The 21,405-nt window shown below is 50.2% G+C and overlaps 1 protein-coding gene across 2 annotated transcripts in view; it reads left to right on the top strand.

The window, feature by feature from the left end:
* Nucleotides 1–1,871: 1,871 nt before the first annotated feature.
* Nucleotides 1,872–21,405, top strand: part of ITPR3 (inositol 1,4,5-trisphosphate receptor type 3) — a 99,587-nt gene continuing 80,053 nt past the window's right edge. For both annotated transcript variants that reach the window (XM_074977770.1, XM_074977769.1), the window contains exon 1: nucleotides 1,872–2,155. In XM_074977770.1, coding sequence (XP_074833871.1) covers nucleotides 2,067–2,155 — 89 coding nt within the window. In that variant the 5' untranslated portion in view covers nucleotides 1,872–2,066. The remainder of the gene's footprint in view (nucleotides 2,156–21,405) is intronic.

Below are 21,405 nucleotides of genomic sequence, written 5' to 3'. Positions count from 1 at the left end.
CAGGAGCCCTGCACAGGCAGAGGTGGGATAGTCTGCCACATAGATCTCCTTCTAACCTCTATTCTTCATTGGTTGTGGTGGTCTCTTGATTGCTGGTAAAACAACTTGGCTGCACAGTACTCCAGATGGTGCCATAGGGTAGCAAGATTCTCTCTCAGAGCACCTTGCTTTGCAAAAATGGTTTGATTAGAGCCCTGGGCCCAACCTCCTCCTGCTGTGTTGAACTTGGCATAGTCCCTGCCAAAACTGGCAGTTGCACCTCCCCCAATGCCCTATGGGGTGGCCAGCAGTGTTCCCTGTAAGCTGAGCACTTGGGCAGTCACTAAGGAGGGATTTGAATGCCACCCAGCTGATTAGCAGAGCACCCACAGCCAGCAGAGTGTGTTTCTATTGGTGATGCACATCTGCACATGCCCTGGTGCACTAACAAAATGTATTCCATCTACAGATAAAAAAATTACAGGGAACGTTGGTGGTAAGTGCTTCTGGTGAGCTCAAAGGTTGCAATGGTCAGTCCCCACTGCAGGAGTGGGTAGTGACCAAGCTGGTCCTAAAGGAAGCTTTATCATTGCTGTTGGTTTGTAAGTTGTGGAGGGCAAAGTGCTGACATCTCTTAGGGCCAGACTGCAGCACAGGGCAGGAGCTGGGGACAGATGATGGAAGGGTGGAGAGAGGTAGAGGTTCTGAGGCAGGCAGGGGGTTCTGAGCCTGTCAGAGGTGACTTGCTCCAGGGATCCCCATGGGCAGTGGACTCTGATTTTTTTTTCCCAGCAGTCCCAGAGGCAATGGAGAAAACAAGGTGGATCAAAACCTCCGTGTTGAATAACCCTCGCTGGCTCCTTCAGCTTCGTGTGGTCGCTTCTGAACGCTCTCATCTTCCTGCCCAATGCTGCTTGCCAGGTGAAATTTCTCACCCCTTAATTTCAGCACCAGAACTCAGAGCAGGAGTCAGGAGTCCCAGCTGTTCGGTTCCTAGCACCGGGAGGGTGGGAGAAGTGAATCAGAACTGCTGGTTCCACTCTCACATCTAGGAGAGGAGTGTGACTAAATGGTTACAGCAGTACTGGGCCAAGGGGATCTTGGGGTGTTCCCAGCTCTGCGAGGGGAGCGGAGGGCTTAGTGGGGACGAGAAGCTGGGACTGCAGGCTCCTGGGTTTATTTCCTGCCTCTGCGGGAGCGATGCCTAGTGGTTGGAGCAGGGGAACTAGGAGTCGGGATTCCTGGCTTGTCTTGCCAGCTCTGCCACTGACTTGCTGTGTGTGTATTCCTTTGTCATGAGATTATATTCAAATCTCTCCGACCCCCACCACGAAGTCCCATGGCACAGGCTCACCCCACCCCAGCCCTCCCCCGCGCTCTAGCCCGGGGCCAACCTGCCACCCCCTCGCCTGGGCTTATCACTCCAAACGCAAGGTCCTGCGAGCCAACCCCGAGCGCGAGGCAGAGGAGGGGTCCCCCAGTCTCTGGCCGAGCCGCTGGGGCACCCACGGGTGCTGGAAGTAGGGGCGCGGTGCCCCCCCCGACGGGTTTACAGTTTGGTTCAGTGGCTCAGCCCCCACCCCGGAAGCCCAGGAGCGCAGCGTTGCTCTGCGCCGAGCGGAGCGGAGGGGAGCGCAGCGGACTTCGCTTTCCCGGCCCGTGTGAACGGGCGCGAGCGGAGCCACCCCGATCCCGATCCCGATCCCGCCCCCTCCCCTCGCTGGGCGCGGAGAAGTTTCCCAAGTTGGAGGCGGGGGCGGGGCCTGCGGGACGCCCCAGGCAGGCGAAATTTGCATGCAGCGTTCGGCGGGACTTCCTGGTCGGCTCCCATTGGCTGCAGGTAGCGACCTGCCGGAGCCGGAGGAGCCCGCGTGCGAGCCTGGCCGCTACTGCCTCGCGACCCCTCTCCGAGCCCTGCCCCGGGGCGCGCGTGTAGGGCGGCCCCCCAGCTCCCCTTCCCTGCCGCCAGCTCCTCTCGGGGCAAGGACCTGCGGAGCGGAGCGGAACGCCGGCCCCGGAGCCCTCCCGCCTGCGGCTTGCACTCGCCGGAGCCCCGGAGCCGGGAGGCAGGGCAGCGCGGGGCAACCATGAATGAGATGTCCAGCTTCCTGCACATCGGAGACATCGTCTCCCTGTACGCCGAGGGCTCCGTCAATGGCTTCATCAGCACCCTGGGGTGAGTGAGCGCCGCCGCCGCGAGGGGTGTCTTGTTTTGCAGCAGAGGAAGTAGCTGTGTGGCTAGGTAGGGACCCTACGGGCTGGCTGGGCGAGAGCTCCCGGGAGGGCAGGCGCTGCTGGGAGGTTTCTTGCAGCTCCCTCTGAGAAGCAGCTGCAGCAGCAGCAGCTGGAGACAGCACCCTGGGCTGGCCCGTCCCCATTGCCGCCTGGCCCAGCGGCTGCCTGAAGTCCTGGGTTTCTTATGGTCCCTCTGCCTTGCGGGTGCTGCCTGTGCTTCCCCCACCTGCTGCTGGGTGGGCTCTGAGAGGCCTGCTTGCTTCTCTGCCCCAGGGGAGAGGGGTGAGGCGCGTGGGTTCTGTGGGAGAGCACGAGCTAGGCTAGTGTTCAGTCTTGGGTCTCTCCCACAGCTGATGGTCAGGGTGCTGAATCTGGGCCAGGGCCGAGCCCTGAGCACTCCTAGGGTTGGCAGTACCTAGCCCTGCCCAGCACCTCTTGACTCGCTGCATCACATTCAAAAGTTCAACTGCTGTGCCCAAGACTCAAAGCACTGAGCACCTCTTTCCTTTCAAATGAAGCCCTGCTGTGCTCCTCTCCAGCGTGCGGGGAGGCTGTGTTCCGCTCTGGTGGGTCGCTCCCATGCCCAGCGTGTATAATCCCTCCCTCCTGCATGGAGTGTGACCCCCCTCCATTGGCTGAGGGAGGCAGGAGAGGGTTATAACCTGAACCACGAGGCTCTGCCAGGCTATTTCTGCATTTTGGTGGGTAATGTTATGGCAGCTCTGGTGGCAGGGGACATCCTGTGACACAGTGCCCTGGGCATCAGAGCCCATGTTCTTGCCATACCTCTTCCCAAGCAAGCCACTCTAACGAAGCAGTGCTGGCAAATCCATGACATGGGCGCTGGTAGGATAGTGGGGGCCTTTGTGTCTCAGCTGCTAAACATTCCTCTCTACTCAGCCCAGTTTCTTTCCCTCCCACTTTGCCTCCCAAGAGTCTTTTGTACCCCAGAGAAATTCCCAGGATTTCCCTGTGGACGGAGCTGTATTGAATACAAGGAGGCTTCTTTATTCAGGCTGGTGGTGGTGGACACACCCTAGGGTTCTCCCTGGCTGAGTCACTGGCAACATGAACCAGTATGCAGTGGTGGCGTAGCCTGTCAGTCCCAGGATATTAGAGAGACAAGGTGGGCAAAGTAATTGCATGTATTGGACCAACTTCTATTAGGGAAGGAGACAAGCTTTTGTGCTTAAACAAACTTGACTCTCTTGCCAGCATTATTGGATCTGGTAAAAGATATTCCCTTGCCCACCTTGCTGCATACACACACAGACACGGAGCTGCCTGTGCTTGCATATGTACAGCCATAGGTGTACACACTACAGATCCAGACACTCGTGTGTCCACCCAGAAACACACGCACACACAGCTGCCATGGAACCCGGTTTATAAATACGGACGTGCACGCAACCATGTAAGGTGCTCAAGGAGTTTAAAGCTAGAGGGTTGCACCAGATCAGTCCAGTCTCCTGTTTACATCACAGGCCACAAACACCGCCCGACAGCTGAAATGAGACCTGTATTACAGCCCACAGGAGTCTTATCTATTATGAACTGCAGGAAAAGAACAGGAGGGACCTGTAATGGCAGGGAAGTATGGTGAGAGAGAAACATTGCAAGTCGCCCCCGTGCTGCAGAGGAAGTCGAAACATGTCCCCTGGACTCTGCCAATCTGAGCTGGTGGAAATGCCTTCCTGCTCTCATGTGCAAACAAACCCACTTTCACACAAGCTTATGCATGCAGATGCACACCTACAAGTACAGTGCAGAGCCCTGAAGTGGTGGAAAACTTCCTCAAGGTCGTTTTGGTGAGCTTTCCGCTACATTGCCCACCTTTCCTTTCATTGACGCAGGTTGTCTTAAACCTCTGGATAGCCCCTATGCCCGATCAGTGATGTTAGGTGTGCCACGGGCCTGTTAGACCTTCTGGGCCCTTCTTAACTAATGTGGCATTGTCCCTTATGGTCTGTTCTCCCAATCTCTCTTCCCCATGGTTGGTTTGTTCAATCTTGTTGGCAATGAGTCAGCAAAGGGGCTTCTATGCCTTCCTATGGGAGAGTAGTCCAGAAACTAATAGATCTCGCTCTCAGGGCATTATGGTTGTGCTGATAACCAGCTGAATTTTGACCTTGACCATCTTCATCCCAGTTATGCCTTGAGCAGGGCATGAAATTCTTGTGGGTAGTGATAGGAGCTGTACAATCAGGTTTCACTTCTTTATTCCAGCAGTGAGTTAGAATTATTCACTGAGAGCACCTCTCCTGAACCTGCTTCACATTGTGCATCTTGTTTGGTTCATTTGCTAGTCAAATAGCTTAGCTATCCTTGGCCATGACACTTCATACTCAGCTGAGCAGAGGACTGGAAACTCCCCTCCATCTGTGTCGACATCCTCCCTAGCAGGAGGCAGAGAGAAAAGTGAACTACAGTCATGAAAGGTGAATTGCTGACAGAGAATCTGCAGTGTGATCTGGAGTGTCTTGAATGACAGACTCTGCTTGCAGGTTGTGTGTGACTGCAATGAGGGGGAAGTGGTACGTTGCATAGGCTAGGTGTAGGATTGTATCTGAAGCAGTCCTGTCTGTGTAATGGGCACAATTAGTCCTCTTGCTTACTCCAGTGAAGCTCTATGGACATCACTGGCAGGCTTGCAGATTGGCACCCATGTGAGCAAGATCAGAACTTGGTCCAGTAGTGTAAATGGGAAAAATAAAACCAGCAGACATGTGAGAAACTGAGAGGTCATTATTGAACACAGGGGACTCTGCCTGTCTGAGGACCTCTCTGGTGTTGGTGGCGGTGGATGGTTACATGTCATGTTCCCTGTAAGTCAAGTGCTCAGGTGGCTGCCCAGGAGAGAGTCAGGTGCCACCCAGCTGATTAGCAGAGCATCCACAGCTGGCTGTGTACATTTCTATTCGTGGTGCATATCCGCATATGCCTTGGTGCACAAAACAAAATTTATTCTGCCCATGGATTGAAAAAAAATTAGAAGCAGCACTGGCTGCATGCCCTACAGGAAGTGGGACTTACATCCACTGAAGAAATTGGGGGAGGAGATCTAACATGAAACAGAAGACTAACCAGGATTATCTCCTGAGAGAAGAGTCATTTCAAATAGGAGATGGGTAGAACATCCGAGAATGGCGTGTTAAGAACAGTCCTCCTGGGTGTGTAGGGGGATGCACTTGATGATTTAATTATTGAGACTGGAAGCTCTTTTTTTGGCAGGGGCAAGTCATTTTGTTCTGTGTTTGTCCAGCACCTGGCACAATGACTGGGAGTCCTAGATGCTTTGGTAATAGAAATAATGGGACCATGAGTGGGGAATTACTCTGGCTGAAGTTCTGTGATTGTTGCTATGTGGTGTGAACCAGCTCTCTGCGGGAAAGGGGGTAAGGTTAAGCTGTAACACATGCTCTGTTGTGAGCGCCTGGAGCTGATATGTTGCCCTGCTACAGCTCAGAGCCTCTGATGACATAGAAGAACCTGAGCACCTCTTGCCCTGGGGTATCCCTGTGGAATTTGTTTGGGATGGCAATGGGAAATGTTTGTGCCTTTCTAGGAGAAGGATTTGATGAGAACATGGCCAAAGGCAGCTTGAACTATCTACTAAGGACACTGTTGAGCTTTTGCCGCAGAAATGGACCATTGAGCTATCAGTTAGGGCATGCCGGGGAGCCTGTTGGCCAACTAATCTATAGTCTTCTGTCCTTTGATGAAGTTCAGTAAGGACAAATGCAAAGTACTGCACTTAAGGGGGAACAATCAGTTTCACACACACAAAATAGGAAGGGACTCCCTAGGATGGAGTACTGCAGAAAGGGCTCTAGGGGTCAGTGGACCACAAGCTGGGTATGAGTCAAAAGCGTGACCCTATTGCAAAAAAATTAAATGTGATTCTACGAGGCATAAACAGGAGCGTTGAGAGCAAAACATGAGAAATAATTCTGCCCTATTCTTTGCTGATTAGGCCTCAACTGGAGTACTGTGTCCAGTTCTGGTAAGATGTGGAGACATTGGAGAGGGTCCAGAGAAGAGCAATTAAAATGATTAAAGGTCTAGAAAATATGACCCATGAGAGAAGATTAAAAGAAATGGGTTTGTTTAGTCTGGAAAAGAGAAGGTTGAGAGGAAACCTGATAGCAGTTTTCTAATACCTAAAAGGGTGTCACAAGAAGGAGGGAGAAAAATTATTCTCCTTAGCTTCTGAAAACAGGACAAAAACCAATTGGCTTAAATTGCAGCAAGGGAAGTTTAGGTTGGACATTAGGAAAAACTTCCTACCTGTCAGGGTGGTTAAACACAGGAATAAATTGCCTAGGGTGGTTGTAGAATTTCCATTGCTGGAGATATTTAAGAGCAGGTTAGAGAGACATCTACCAAGGATGATCTAAATAGTTGTTGGTCCTACTGTAAGGGCAGGGAGCTGGACTCAATGGCCTCTTGAGGTCCTTTCTAGTTCCAGTGTTCTATGAGTCTGTGTAAACACATACAAATTAGATCAGTTGGATTGATCGCTTTCCCAGATAATTAGACCAACAGCTGTTGGCCACGTGTGCTACATTCACAAGCGAGTGAACTGAAAGCTCACCCCAATCAGGGCTGACTGTATTTGTTAGAATACGGTTCCGATTAAACCACGTTAGCACGTGACCGGTTTCATTCTTATTGGAACTCATCAGACGTGCGTATATACAAATGAATGCAAGTCACAGCACTACCTTGCAGGGGAACCCTACTACGTTTTTGTTGTGGCAGTGTAGAGGCACCTGAGAGTTTATATTCTTGGGGGTGAGGGTGTGGATTTAGGGGTGACAATGGTGACCCTTGCTAGGAGTAAATACTAGCAGGGCTCAGGAAGATCTCCAAGCACATGAGCCCCATTGGGATCACTCTATCTGTGCTATATAAAACTTGACTCTTCAAACAGCCTCACTGAGGTCCACAGGAGCACTTGTGGAGTAAGGCTATTAGCATCTGCCTCTTTGTTAATGCTAATTAAGCCTTACGATCCCAACCTGTGGGGTGAGCCATTCACCTCCATCTTACAGAGAGGGAAACTGAGGTACACAGTGTGACCAAACTTACCCAAGGTCGGTCAGTCGGTAACAGGACGAGGAATAGACAGTCGTAATGCCCAGGATTGAATTTTTAAGTAAGAGAAAGGAGGGTGCTCAGGGCCTCAGTGTCCTGCTTTTACCACTAGACAAGCTGGTCCTCCAATTACATAGGCTCTGTCTATACTTGTCCCCAACTTCGAAGGGGGCATGGGCATAAAACTAATGGAAATGCTTAAATTAGAGGAAATGGCCAAGTTAGAACCAAAAGAGACGGTAATCCAAGACTTCCTAGAGAGGTGAGTGGGCAGTCTCCAAAGAGTAAGACAGTGGCAGTGGCCAAATGCGTTCAGAGAATTATCCTAGGGCGAAGCAATTACGCCCCTTAACCATAGTGCTAGTGTTCCACCGGTTTCCCATTAACTCAGTGGAGGGAAAGCTGGAGGAAAAAGGGGAAACCAGTATTAGCAGTGCCAGGCCTTGTGGTGATTTTTAAACAGCCCTACGCCCCACAGGAGCTGATCTGATGGAGAGAATGAATCCCTGATCTCATTCTGCCCTCTGGGCTGGATTAGAAGCTCCTTGTGCAGGCCTGCTGCATGGCTGTGCTGGAGGAAGTTTGGCTGCTGACCACAAAAGGTGGCTAAGGAAACAGCACTTTCAAACAGTCCAGGACCAAAGCAGCTGCAAAGATCACAGAGTTACATGTCACACGCTTTGCTAAGCAAAAGGCTCAGGAGAAAGAAGCTTGTCAATTTGTTGGTGCTGTAGTCCTTCTGATGTAGGAGAGCTATATGTTTGCCACTTAGGGAAAGTTCCTAATAACTTTCACTCCCTGCTCCACACCTACAGATCACTTACAGATGCGGTTTATTATGGCCTAATGGGAAGCTGAGCATCCAGCTTCTATTAACTTTCAGCCTCTTTTTACCTTGGTAAACCTCCCACTGTAGTATTAATGCTTCTTACAGACAGCACTCTGCAAGTGAAAATCTCCCAGGTGTTTGGACGCTCGTGAAATCTCCCAACCCCCACCATACCGTGAGGCAGCAATCATTGTTATAGCCGCTGCACAGGTGACGCACGGTCACAGAGCAGGTCGGTGGCTGAGGAGAGAAAGAAACCCAGGAATTCTGCCTCTCCGCTTCCTGTTCTGAGCTTAGAGCACATCCTCCCTCTAGACCTGGAAATGAAACCCAGGAGTGGCTTTCCCTGTAAGCTGTGCTCTTGTGCCCACCGGCCTGGAGAGATCCAGGTGCCACCCAGCTGATTAACAGAGCACCCACAGCGAGGTTTTATGTTTCTACTGGTGGTGCGCATTTGCACACACCTTGATACACACAAAAATCATTCCGCACAGGGATGGAACAAATCTGCACAGGGATGGAAAAGATTATGGGGAACATTGCTCCGGAGTTCTGAAAATCACTGACTGTCAAACCACTAAGGACCCCTCATTTGTTTTTGAAGTATTAAGTAATAATGCCATTAAAAGCATCCCATGCAGAGAAATTGGGGTGTGTTTAACTGCTGCATCTCATCAGCGGCCAATCATCTCTGTCCCTAAGTGACCTTTTTTTTCCTTGTTGGATGTGTGGGGAAGTTTCCAGGGAAGACATAAAACACTGAAAGAAGAGGGAGATGGTATGAAAGATTACCTGTTTCCTGGAGTGCTGCTTTAAGGTAACACTTCTGGAAGCAGAATGCATAACCCCCCTCTGCAATACTCCAGAGTACATGGGGTAGATCTGCTCCTAAGGCCAGGTCTGGTCAGTTCTGTGGCGGTTCTTATGCTGCTGTCCTTGCTGTACCATCTGAGCACCTTCGAGCAGTGCATGAAGCAGCATGACTAACCTTTATCCTGTGTGGCTCATTCACTCTTGCTCATCCTTTCCATAGTCCTGGTTACTGGTTATTTTTTAGCTGCTCGAAACCAGGCATGGAGCCTCGAGCATGAGGGACAGAATTCTAAGCTTTGTGAATCCTCTCTGCCCAGGTACCTTGCCCAGCAGGGACTAGACGTATGAAGACTGGCAGTGGGCTCGTTGCAAAATCTGGGAAGGAGTCAGTGGAGGAGAGGGTCATCTTTGTTTTCAAAATCCTGATGAGGAATCTGGAGCAACTGCCCCCAGGGTGGTACAGCTCAATTGTTGGTGTTGTTATAGGTTGAACTCTCTGGTCTAGCAACATCGGTAATCCAGCATGATTTTAGTTAGTTGGACAACCACTTATCATGGGTGTGGCCAAGTTTCCTGTGGTCCCATAAATTTTGTTTCCAGCCACCAGTCGTGGCTCGCAGTGTTCTGGGCTGTAGCACCTTAAAGAGCAAACATGGATAAGAAAGCTCATTACCTAATAAATAAAATTATTTGTCTTTTAAGGTGCTACAGAGCTGCTTGGTTTTTTTTTTTTTTTGCTTTGTTTTTGTTTTTGTTTTGTGACTCCACAGACTAACACAGGTACCCCTTTGAGAGTGTTGTGTGCTGTTATTTAGCCGTAACTTACCCCTAAATGTCTCCTAACAGTCCAGTAAGCAGTGGAAGTGTTGGCAATGTGCTAGAAAATATTGGCCGCCTGTCATCCAGCAAATTCTCTTGTCCGGCACTGGTCAGGTCCCAAGCATGCCAGATGAGAGAGGTGCAGCCTGCAGTAGTAATGCTCCATACTGCTACAGGCTTCTCCATCAGCATTCCCTGTAAGCTGTGTGCTTCTATAGCTGCTCAGGAGAGGTTCACATGCCGCCCAGCTGATTAGCAGAGCGCCCCCAGCTAGGTGTTTGGCCTTCTGAGTGGTGCACATGGGCAGATGCCAGTGTGCAAGTAAAATGATGCATTATGCACATGGATGGAATAGATTAGAGGGAACTTGGCTCTTGCGAGGCCTTAATCTACCCCAAGCATTAAGCTAGTAGTGACCAGGTTTTCCCCAAGAGGCAACATGTATTGCCTCGGCTGACCCTCTGTTATTCCCCATTCAGCTCTGGAGAACAACTTGCTGCTGGCCTGCTGTAGCTGGCGTCACCCTTGCTGTGACCGGCTGCTCTGGGATCCTTTCCGGCAGCAGCCGCTCAATGGGTACACCAGTTGCCTTCCTAGCTGGCGGTGTGTTTTCCCTCTAATGATTTCAAATGGCTTGACAAAGACCGATAACAGTTATCCTCCTTTGCAGGTGGGGGAACTGAGGCTCAGAGGGTTGGCTGTTTATATTCATCTGGCATGGCTGAACAGGGATTCAAGCCCAGTTCCGTGCTTTAATCTCTTCCTTTTTATTTTGTTTGCCCTCTCGCCTCGGCCCTTGAGCTCTGATGGCCAAAGCAGAACAAGTGGCACCAAAGGTGCTCACCCTTCTGCGTTGAAAAGCTGCTGTGGTCCGCTCCCTCCCGCAAGCCTTCCCAGGGACAACTGGGGAGATCGTGCGCAGGGCTCGTGAGCTGGGTGATGGGCTGGGTGTGCGTGAGTCACCGGGCAGGCCTATTGCATAGCCCGGGCCGTGCAGCGGGCAAAGGCTGAGTGTAAACACACTTGAATGAGAGTTTGCTGTTTCATTTGAAATCATGCCTTTGATAGCTGTTGTTGTGAACAGCAGGTGGATTTAAGAGGTGGGGCGGTTCAGGAAAGTGTTGCTGGGCAAAGGGTAACTCCCTATCTACCAGGTCAAAGAGTGCATAGCCACCATTGGGGGTTCTAAGGCTGGCTCAGGCCAACGGACACGTTTTTGTCGCTGTCAGCTTCCTGATTCTACACGTCCCTCTTGCTCCTTAAGGGGAGGCTAGAGGAGGCCAGCAGGGGAGACCTGACTTGGGGATTAGCAAAGGAATACAGAGACTCTGGCGTTCAGTTGGCCGGCTTGAATCCAGCCCGTGTTGGGGAGGACCAATCGTTAATTTCAGCCAGGGAATGCGACCTGCAAGAGAGGCAGTGGGACAGAACTACCGCTAACTTGATGCCATTACTGGCAGCCTCTGCAGAGGCTAAGGTCAGAACAGGGGCCCCAAAGGTGCGGTGGAGAAAGCATCGGTGCTGCTCCAGCTCGGTGAAGACAGGATATTTGTAGGCTCCTAGAACTGGTGGAAGGGACCTTGAGAGTCCAGTCCCCTGCCCTCGCAGCAGGGACAAGCACTATCTAGACCAGGGGTCAGCAATCTTTCCGAGGGAGAGTGCTGAATTTTGACCTTTTGACTTCTCTGTACCACCCAAGTGCTGGTGATACTTTTAAAAGTCACTGATAGCCCTACTGACAACAGCTTCGTTAATAAATAAGTGAAGTTGCAGAGCTTTGCTGTTAGAGGGTAGTTGGCAGCATTACCTGGTCTTTTGTTAATCCACAGGCGACATGGCTTTGAGCAAGCTCCTGGCTGCATGGGGGAGGAGGGGCAAGGCTGAGCTCCCGCCTTGTGTGCCTATGAAAATCGACGTGTATGCCACTCTTGGCACCTGTGCCAGGGGTTGCTGACCCCAGCTCTAGATCATCCCTGACAAATGTTTCATCTTCAGGGTTATCCACCAGATCCCTGTCATCAGCACTACGTTCCCTTCATGATTTTGTTTTTTAAAGTGCTCTGTAGGAGTTGCACTGACTCCATGCAAGTCACAGCTCATGTGAGACAGCCACAAACTCAGAACTCTCCTGCTACTGGGCAACGGGATGTGCTGCACTAATGATTAATAGCTCCTGAGATGTTAGAAGTTCATGGTTCTCATGTAGCTGCCAAAATCCATTCCCATGCTTGTGCAGGCATCATCTCAAGGGTATACCCAGCATGCGTCCATGTGTGAGTAAGCTGTGGCTTACTCTCAGAATTATTTAGGGCACTTTGGAAACCCGGCTGCTACCCGGTGAATTAGTCTCCACCTTAACTAGAGCAGTGCTGATACCCTGCTGCAATTTGGTTAGGAAACTTGGCTACCTTGGATGGAATTCACAGGGCTCAGATCTGCTTTCCAAATGCAGTAGTGCTACTCTAGGGAACTAAGCAGAATTTGGGTTGTTTCTCTTGAAGACTACCCAGCCCCATGAACATCTTCTGAAGGATACAACTGTTCTCTTCTGGGGGTGACTCTCAACATCTTCCCAAGTGGTCTAGTTCTCATTATATAGGGTGATTGCATGTAATCTATAGCTGGCTGGTTTCCCCAGCAGACAGCTAGGGGCCTATCCACTGCTGATTTTTTTTTTTTTTTTCCCCTCTGCACTATCTAGTAAAAGGCAGATCCTGCAGGGGGACAAACATGCTGGCCCTGGTCCAGCAAAAGGCACTTAAGCACACACTTACTCTGAAGTTGATTGCAACAGGAGTGCTTAAAGTTAACTAGATGCTTATGCACTTTGCTGGATGGAGGGCAATAGGCCAGGCCAGGCCACACCATGCAGGCTCAGGTTCTATACCTGTTTACTTCCCAAAGGGTACAATTACCTAAATCAGTGGTTCTCAACCTTTTCACTCGTGCAGACCTCCAGTCACTGCCCAGACTGTTCACAGACCCCCCCCCATTGTGCCCCCAAACTGTCTGCAGATCCCCAATAAAGCCAATTCTAGCCACTATGTCCACTTCATTACATGTAAAAGGAAACCACAACATCGATTTTCAGACAGTAATTCATAACATTATTGGAAGGTATTTAATTTAAAAATAATAATAAATTGTAACTTTGCGATTTGTTGGAAATGTATTTTCTATGATCATTTTTATTTATCTTTTATTTTTTTCACGGACCCCCCTGCCAATGCCATCCTGGACCCGGGGGCTCACGGACCGCACGTTGAGAACCACTGGCTTAAATAAGGGCACGATTTGTGTTTTCCCACACGTTCCTGGATGCTGCTTCTCCATGCATTTTCCTTCAATGCTTACATACTGCAGGCCAGAAGGACTCTGGCAATGGTCTTGGTACCCCAGAACCCTACCAACACTTTTCCTAGTCCAGCATGTTAATGGGCTCCCACATCTCCAGTCTCTTGTAATAGGAGGGATGGCTTTACCCAAGTGAGCTTTCTCACACCAACAGTTGGCACAGAACCCCAGGCTTGAGTTGAGTCATGTCTTTGCCTCTCTGCTATTATAGATGAGTCATGTCAACAGCATGCGGAGTCTTTGTTTTCAGGTGTTTGATGGGAGAATGTTATTCCGGTGTCTCAATTTAATAAACATAAGACTCTGCATTCCTGCAGAGCTTGTAATCCCAGGATTAAAGGATCTGAAACCACTTTGTGATCATTAATGAATTTAGACTTCCAGGGAGCTGGGTCAGCGTTATTCACCCTGTGTTATAGATTAGTAAATGCAGATAGCGAGAGGTTAAGGCCCAACATTTTCAAACATGGCTGGAGTCGGGTGGGGGGAGCTGTGGGAGCTTATCATTGCTGTCAAGCAAGCCACATTTCTGTAGGCACCTACAGTGATCTTTCCAACGTATTTAGGCGCCAAAACATGCATCTTGGCACCTACTGGGATTTGAAAAGCCTCAGAGAAGGTGAGAGGCTCAGATTCTATGTCCAGAAGGGAGGTTCCCCATGGATGGATGGAGAGAGGTTGCTCTCAGGGGTGAGGGATGGCAGAACAAGGAGCAATGGTCTCAAATTCCAGTGGGGGAGGTCTAGGCTGGGTATTAAGAAAAGCTGTTTTGCTAGGAGGGTGGTGAAGCACTGGAATGCGTTACATAGGGAGATGACAGAATCTCCATCCCTAGAGGCTTTTAAGTCCTGGCTTGACAAGGTCCTGGCTGGGATGATGGTTGGTCCTGCTTTGAGCAGGGGGGCTGGACTCGATGACCTCCTGAGGTCTCTTCCAAAGGGACCACTGTGGTCATTTAGTCTGACCTCTGGACTGTAGCGCACAGTCTAGAGACCTTCCTCAAAATAATTCCTACAGCAGATCCTTTAGAAAAAGGTGCCTAACTCTCCTGGAAATCAACAGGAATTAGGGCCCCATTCTGGTCAGATGCTTTAGGACCTGCATCTTTAGACCCTAGATACTTTTGAAATCTGGTTTAGGGTGCCAAAGCACCTGACACTCATTGTGAGTCCATTGGGGAAGAGTTGCTGGATTTCAATCCCTCTGAGCTCTTGAAAATTCCAGCCCCAAATGTGCAAACTTGGGTTGCAGGGACTTGCCCAAAGCCAGACCATGAGTGAATAGCACAGCCAGGGATGATGCACCCAGGAGTCCTGGCTTCAGTCTACCAGAGGGCAGTCCAAAATTACGGGACTGGAAAGGAGAGAGACAAGTGCAGCTGCTTGGAGCTTTTAGATGAAGTTTGGCCTATAAAAGAGCAAGGACAATTTTTGCAGGCACTGCCTGGATCCCTGCTGAGCATATATTACTTCCAGCTGCTGTCGTTTAAGGACCTCTCCTCTGTTCCACTTGTCATTGAGCTAGTGGCACCTGGCTGCAAGTGCAGTGGAGACTTCTCCCTTTCTGGGCAGCAAATCCTACAGTGCTCCCTTGGAATGCAGTCAGCCGGCGTGGAAGGCCAGGCCACCTCCTCCCTGAAGTACAACCCTTCCTGGGCCTCCTGGCCAAGCTCAGCATGCGTGCCACATCCCCATGTTTCCAGTATGAGTGTAGGCAACCAGGAGGACAGGCTATGGGCTCTCTTTCTTCTTGTCTCTTCTCAGGATCTTTGGCCTATTGTCCCATGCTACAGCGAGGAGGGAAGCTCATTGGCTACTTCAGAGGGACGGTGTAGACAGAGGCCATGTCTACACTAGCCCCAAACTTGGAAAGGGCCATGTAAATGGCCATTTCGAAGTTTACTAATGAAGCGCTGAAATACATATTCAGCGCTTCGTTAGCATGCGGGCGGCCACAGCACTTCGAAATTGACGCGGCTCGCCCCGACGGGGCTCCTTTTCGAAAGGACATCTGCTCACAGGAATAAGGGGACTTCGAAATAGGTGGGGTCCTTTTGAAAAGGAGCCCCGTTGGGGCGAGCCGCATCAATTTCGAAGTGCTGCGGCTGCCCGCATGCTAATGAAGCGCTGAATATGTATTTCAGTTCTTCATTAGTAAACTTGGAAATGGCCGTTTACATGGCCATTTCGAAGTTTGGGGCTAGTGTAGACACGGCCAGAGAGAGCTGGGTCTAAGATAAACGGGGAACTCTCCTCCTACTTTCCCTACAGTCTAATTGTTTCCATTTGATTACAGACATTATTTGTTTGAGCAGCCTGCCCCTTAAATGAGAAAAACCCCACACGTGGAAGTTGGCCTGTCTCTGCCACGTGCTATGCAAAATACAGTGTCTCTCCCTGCCCCAGTTTTCTGTATCTGGCTCCCTGTTCCTCTCTTTCCCTTCCCTTTGTGGCCCTGCCCGGCTCCACCCATCCCTTCTGTTGCCCATGGGACGTTGTCGTGCTCTACTGACACCACTGTAGACTCGGGTAGAATGCGCTTCCTTCTCGCAGAGGAGAGCCGCGTGCACAGTACGCTGGCTTTGGGCAGAGCTTCTGTTATCCAGTCTCCGTCAGAGCTACACTCCCAGCAACTCTATGTGTTTAATGTCCTGGGTCAGCCCACCCTGCAGTCAGGAAACAGACTTCAGATCATGAGCTTTTAGAATAATACACGTTGGGGGAGGTGGGAAAGGTTACTTACTTTCTGTTTTTTTTGAACCTTTAAACTTTTCTCCACCATCAGATGGGTGAGGAGCCTGCTTTGCTCATTAAATGAAAGCTGCGAGATTTGTCTTATCCCCTGACTCCAGGACCTGGTGCCTGAAAAAAACAACCAAAGCTCCCAAGCCTTCTGAGCATAGCTTGGGAGTAGCAACAGTTGAATGCAAGTCTGATGTCATTTTTGTCTCCAGGGGCCCGATCAGCCTCGTGACGTGGTGCAGGCTGAATTTCTCTAATCGGGAGCTTTCTTGTCTAGTAACATCCATAGTCTGGCACATTTTTAGTTAGCCAGATGACCGCTTATCATGGGTGTGGCCAAGTTTCCCACAGTTCCATAAAGCCACCAGTCCTGACTCTGTGTTCTGTGCTGCTGTTTAGCTGCAATTTACCCCTAAATGTCTTCTAAGAGCCCCTTAGGCAGTGGAAGTGTTGGTGATGCTGCTGAACAATATTGACCTCCTATAGTCTGGCAAATTCTCTCATCCAGCATTGGTCTGGTCGTAAGGGTGCCGGATTAGAGAGGTTCAGCCTGTGTTGGTTCACAGACGTTGCATTGGTTTAAGACAAGGCCCATTCCATCCCCTGTGCTCTCCCACAGAGCCTTGTGAAGTCAGTGGGTGTCTGCCTAGTGCATTCAGGGGACTTTGGGTCAGATCTTGGTTTACGGGATCTCTCTGTAACATGTCACTGCCAGGGTTTGTGGTTTCTGAATAGAGCCGTGTGATAAATCAGTCTGAGTAAACACTGACTGCTGGAGGGCTGTGCTCCTTGAACCAGCTGCTGATGAGCTTGGTGAGAATGGGGTTCCCTGTAAGCTGAGCTGTTGGGCACCCACCCAGCAAAGATTCAGGTGCTGCCCAGCTGATTAGCAGAGCACTCCCAGCTGACAGCCTGTGTTTCTATTGGTGGTGCACATCTGCACATGCCTCGGTGCATATAACAAAATTTATTCCACCCAAGGATTGCAAAAACATACAGGGACTACTGGGAGAGGGCCAGGCCAAATCAGTGTGACAAGCAGAACTTTACTACTATTAATTTCAGCCCCTGTTGTGCCAGCGGCTGTATTGGTATCTAATGCGCCCAGGAGCTTCCGTTGCACTAGCTTTAAAAGACATCCAAGAGACTTGCACAGGAAGCTGACTCTTCCTGGTCTCAAGTGCCCAGCAAAAAGGGAACAAAGAGAAAGAGGTCACTGAGGAAGGTGTTGGTAAAAATGTGGGCCAGATTCTGACATACAGGTGTCAATCCAGAGTCACCTGTTCGGCTTCTGGATTTATACCAGTGTGACGGAGATCAGCTTCCTGCTTCTCTTTTAACCATCTCTTCTCTGGTCTCCGTTTGCTCACGCCTCCTATTCCAAGGACGCATTTTCCACTCTGCCGGGGTCTCAGGGCTCTCCGTGAGTTAGAGTAGAATCCAAACACCTAGGGATGGAGCAAGCGAAAGGAACTTTCCCTACAGCCAGAGCTGGGCTGGTGGAGGGTGGCACAGGAGAGTGGGAAGAGAGAAGTTCTCCGCAGACAGAATATCCGTCATGGTTTGCAGACACTCCCAGCTGTCCATGCATTAGTGCAGACTCCAGCAATGTGCAGTCCAGGAGCTTGGCTGGGAATACTGCTGGTAGCTGGAGTGGGTTTTCTGTCCCTGGCAATTTCAGAGCAGGGCTGCTGGTGTTGGAACTCGGGGGATCATGCTGTAAAGCAGAGGTAGGCAAGATGCAGCCCGCAGGCTCAATCTGGCCCTCCAAGCATTTAATCTGGGCCGTGGTTGGTTCTTGTGCTGGGGAGAGGGGAGAGCTGCTGGTGCCTCCCCAAGTAAAATATCTCAGCTCCCATTGGCTGGTTTCATGCCTCTCCCCACCCCCAGCAAAATTTCTCTGCTCCCCTTCCGCCCCTTTGTAGAGCACAGAACTGGGCACCCCCACACACACCAGGGGCCTGGCAAGTCCATCAGTCACATGGCTCGGTGTGATCCTTCCCCTCGCTGTTGGGAAAAACATGTATGTCTGGTTGGAGCCAGTGACTAAATGTCTCTGGACTCCATTAACAACCTTCTTGGGTGTCCCCCTGCAGGCTTGTGGCAAAACCCCTCAGAGGCTTGTTGCAGTACCAAGCCGGTGACACAGTCCTGTGGAGAAGGGTGGTGAAGTGGTTAAGGGACTATCCTGGGCTATCACAAGATCCAGGTCAGTTTCCAGCTGGGTCAGAAGCTTCCCATATAATGCTGGGAAAGTTGCTTTGTCTTTCTCTCTGCCTCAGTTCTCACTCTGTGCCCCAGAGATGAGGATGGCCCATTGGTTGTTCTCAGGCCCCTTGCAGTCTGTCTTCCACGCAGCCATGCCATGGTTTGTCAACTTGCTTAATTCACTTCTATCGCCCTGAGCAGCCGGCGGCTATTGGGCACAAGCTTCTGACTTCTCTGAAAACATCTGCTCTGTGTGCAGCAGCAATCAAAAAAGCAAACAATGTCAGGAACTGTTAGGAATGGGATCGATAATGAGACAGCAAATACCAAAGCTGCTTTATAAATTCCTGGTCCGCCCACACTGTGAACACTGCCTGCAGAACTATTTCCCCTTTCAAGAAACAATCTATTAGAATGGGAAAAGGTACAGAGAAGGGCAATTATAAAGTGATTATGGGTATGGGACAGCTTCTATAGGAGGAGAGGTTATAACAGCTGGGATTTTTTCGCTTGGAAGAGATGACTAAGAAGGGGCAGGAGAGGGGTCTATAAAATCATAAATGGTGCGTGAAAGTGAATAAGGAGGTGTTATTTACTGCTTCGCATAACACAAGGACTAGGCGTCACCCAATGAAATTAATAGACAACAGGTTTAAGACAACCACAAGGAAGTACACAGTACACATTCAACCTGTAGAACTAACTCCTTGCCAGAGAATGTTGTGAAGGCCAGTGCTATAGCAGGGTTCATTTAAAAAAAAAAAAAACTAGATACGAGCCAGGAAGAATAGGAATGCAAACCCATTCTCTGAGTATCCTTAGCCTCTCTTTGCCATAAGCGAGGAGTAGACAACAGGAGTGGATCACTCAGTGATTGCAAGTTCTGTTCATTCCCTCTGGCACACCTGGCATTGGCCACTGTTGCAAAGAGGACATTGGGCTAGATGGACCTTTGATCTGACTCAGTTTGGCCATTCTTGTGTTCGCTCCCCTGAGACAGAGGTGCGTTTACCAGAGCACGTGGTTTCCCTCAGCATGTCTCTTCCAAATGGCTGGGATAGAAAGATGAAGGAAAATAGCAGGTCTGGCCAGCCTCGCTGGAGGAGGTTGTTCCCCAGTTCTTCCTGCTCCTCCTGTCAGGGCCTGGGATAGATCCTGACACCTACCGGGTGTTGTGCTTGGATGGGATGAGGCATGTGGAGCTGCAGTTGAGTAACACTCCCATGAGAGGTGGGCAGAACAGGGCGTGGCTTTGCTTTTGCAAGCCCTTGTCTTTCTAGTTGTTTTGTTTGGCAGCACAGCATCCGGGCACATGGCTTTGGTCTACATACTGTCTGGCTGAGCAAGCCTGACATACGACATAATGGCATTTCTCTGTCCGCCTGGAGCCCCGTTGCATACAAACGCCATGTCCGATCGGTGTCAAAATGTCAGACAACGTTCTAGGCATTCAAGGACAGAACCGGAAGGGTTTTCCTGGCAATCAGAAAAGCCCCACAGAGGGAAAGAGGGGCAACCCGGCATCCCAAGCATCTGGTTAGCAGCTTTATTGGCTTTCACAAGGTCTGTAATTGTAGATCAAAGTATCAGTGCATGTCATCCATTAATGGCTTTCTGTATAGTATCCCCGTTTCATCTCTTCCCATTATCTAAATGGAGTTTTAAATACTGGCACACTGAATAACTTATCTCCCAGGCAGAAAGAAAAGATTTTACTTCAGCCCTCAGGAAATGATGCAAGCATAGAGACTTTTATGTTTGTACGTGTGCCCCTAAAATTCAGGGGAAGCAGCCAGGTGTGAGCAGAACCTGGGGGACATGCAGAGACCCAGGCCTGCAGGAGGTGGTATTGGGGCCCTTGAAATAGAGGGGAATGAAAAAGTGGCACACAGTGACCTGCTGAAGAAAATGAGTCCCTGATTTGCTCACTGAGCTTAGCTGACAGAAGCACCAAAGTGTATGAACAGGGCTCCCTCTATATTTCTTCCATCCGTGTGCAGAATACATTTTGTAACATGCACTGAGGCTTGTGTGGATGTGCACCACCAGTAGAAACTGTGCACGCTCTGCAAATCAGCTGGGCAGCACCTGAATCTCTCCTGGGTGGCTGCCAAAGTGCTCGGCTTATGGGGAACACTGTCCCTGATCCCCAAGGTTTTAGTCTGAACCATTGGTTCATAACAGCACAAGTGCTGAAACTGGGGGTGCTGTCACTCTTGGCACCCCATGGCTTGAAGTGCACACCATCATATCCCAGGTTTACTGTTTGGTTCAATGGCTCTCAGCAACCCCACTATACAAAGTGGTCCGGCCCTCTTGCTTAATGGTATTGCCATTACATACTCTTGCCCAGTCATCTTATCAGACCATTACATCTCCAAGCCTCATGTGTGGGCCTGTTATCAGCCTGGAGATAAGGTTAGCGGTGGTGTCATGCAGAAAAGGAGCTTGTAATGTGCAGAGTTGTGAGGCCTGAGGAGCACGGAATTGCGGAATAGGAAAGAACTCCTTCCCATCCTGAATTAGCATATCGGGGTGCCCCACTCATGCATCTGGCGAAGCGGGTCTTTGCCCACGAACGCTGATGTTCCAAAATGTCTGTTAGTCTATAAGGTGCCACAGGACTTCTTGTTGTTCTCAAAGATACAGACTAACATGTCTCCCTCACTGATACATATCAGGGTGGCATCATAGAACACTAGAACTGGAAGGGACCTTGAGAGGTCATCAAGTCCAGTCCCCTGCCCTCGCAGCAGGACCAATCACCGTCCAGATCATCCCTGATAGGTCTGTATCTAATCTGTTCTTAAATATCTCCGGTTTCTACAATCTCCCTAGGCAATTTATTCCAGGGTTTAACCACCCTGACAGGAAATTTTTCCTAATGTCCAACCTCAGCCTCCCTTGCTGCAGTTTAAGCCCATTGTTTCTTGTCCTGTCCTCAGAGGCCAAGGAGAACAATTTTTCTCCCTCCTCCCTGTAATGCTCTTTTAGGGACTTGTAATCCACAATCGTATCCCTGCTCAGTCTTCTATTTTCTAAAGTAAACAAGCCCAGTTCTTTCAGTCTTCCCTTGTAGCTCATGTTCTCTAGCGCTTATGTGGAATAATCACCTATGAAGGGCCGTAGCAGAGCAGGCTAAAACAAGGGAGCTGGCTGAAGTGGTTGGGGTGAGAGGAGAACTGAGCTGTATCTTGGCCTAAAACTCTCTTCAAAATACTTCGCTTTACTGGCTGTGCGTGCCAGAGAGGTGCAGGGGGAAGCCCTGGATCCAAAAGTTGGGAAAGCTCCAGTCTGGAGCCCAGCTGCATGTCTCATGCTGTCCCTTGG

This window comes from Carettochelys insculpta, chromosome 26 (assembly GCF_033958435.1).
Source record: "Carettochelys insculpta isolate YL-2023 chromosome 26, ASM3395843v1, whole genome shotgun sequence".
Taxonomy (NCBI): Eukaryota; Metazoa; Chordata; order Testudines; family Carettochelyidae; genus Carettochelys; species Carettochelys insculpta.
Note: the sequence above shows the minus strand (reverse complement) of the source record. Positions and strands in the feature narration are given on the sequence as shown.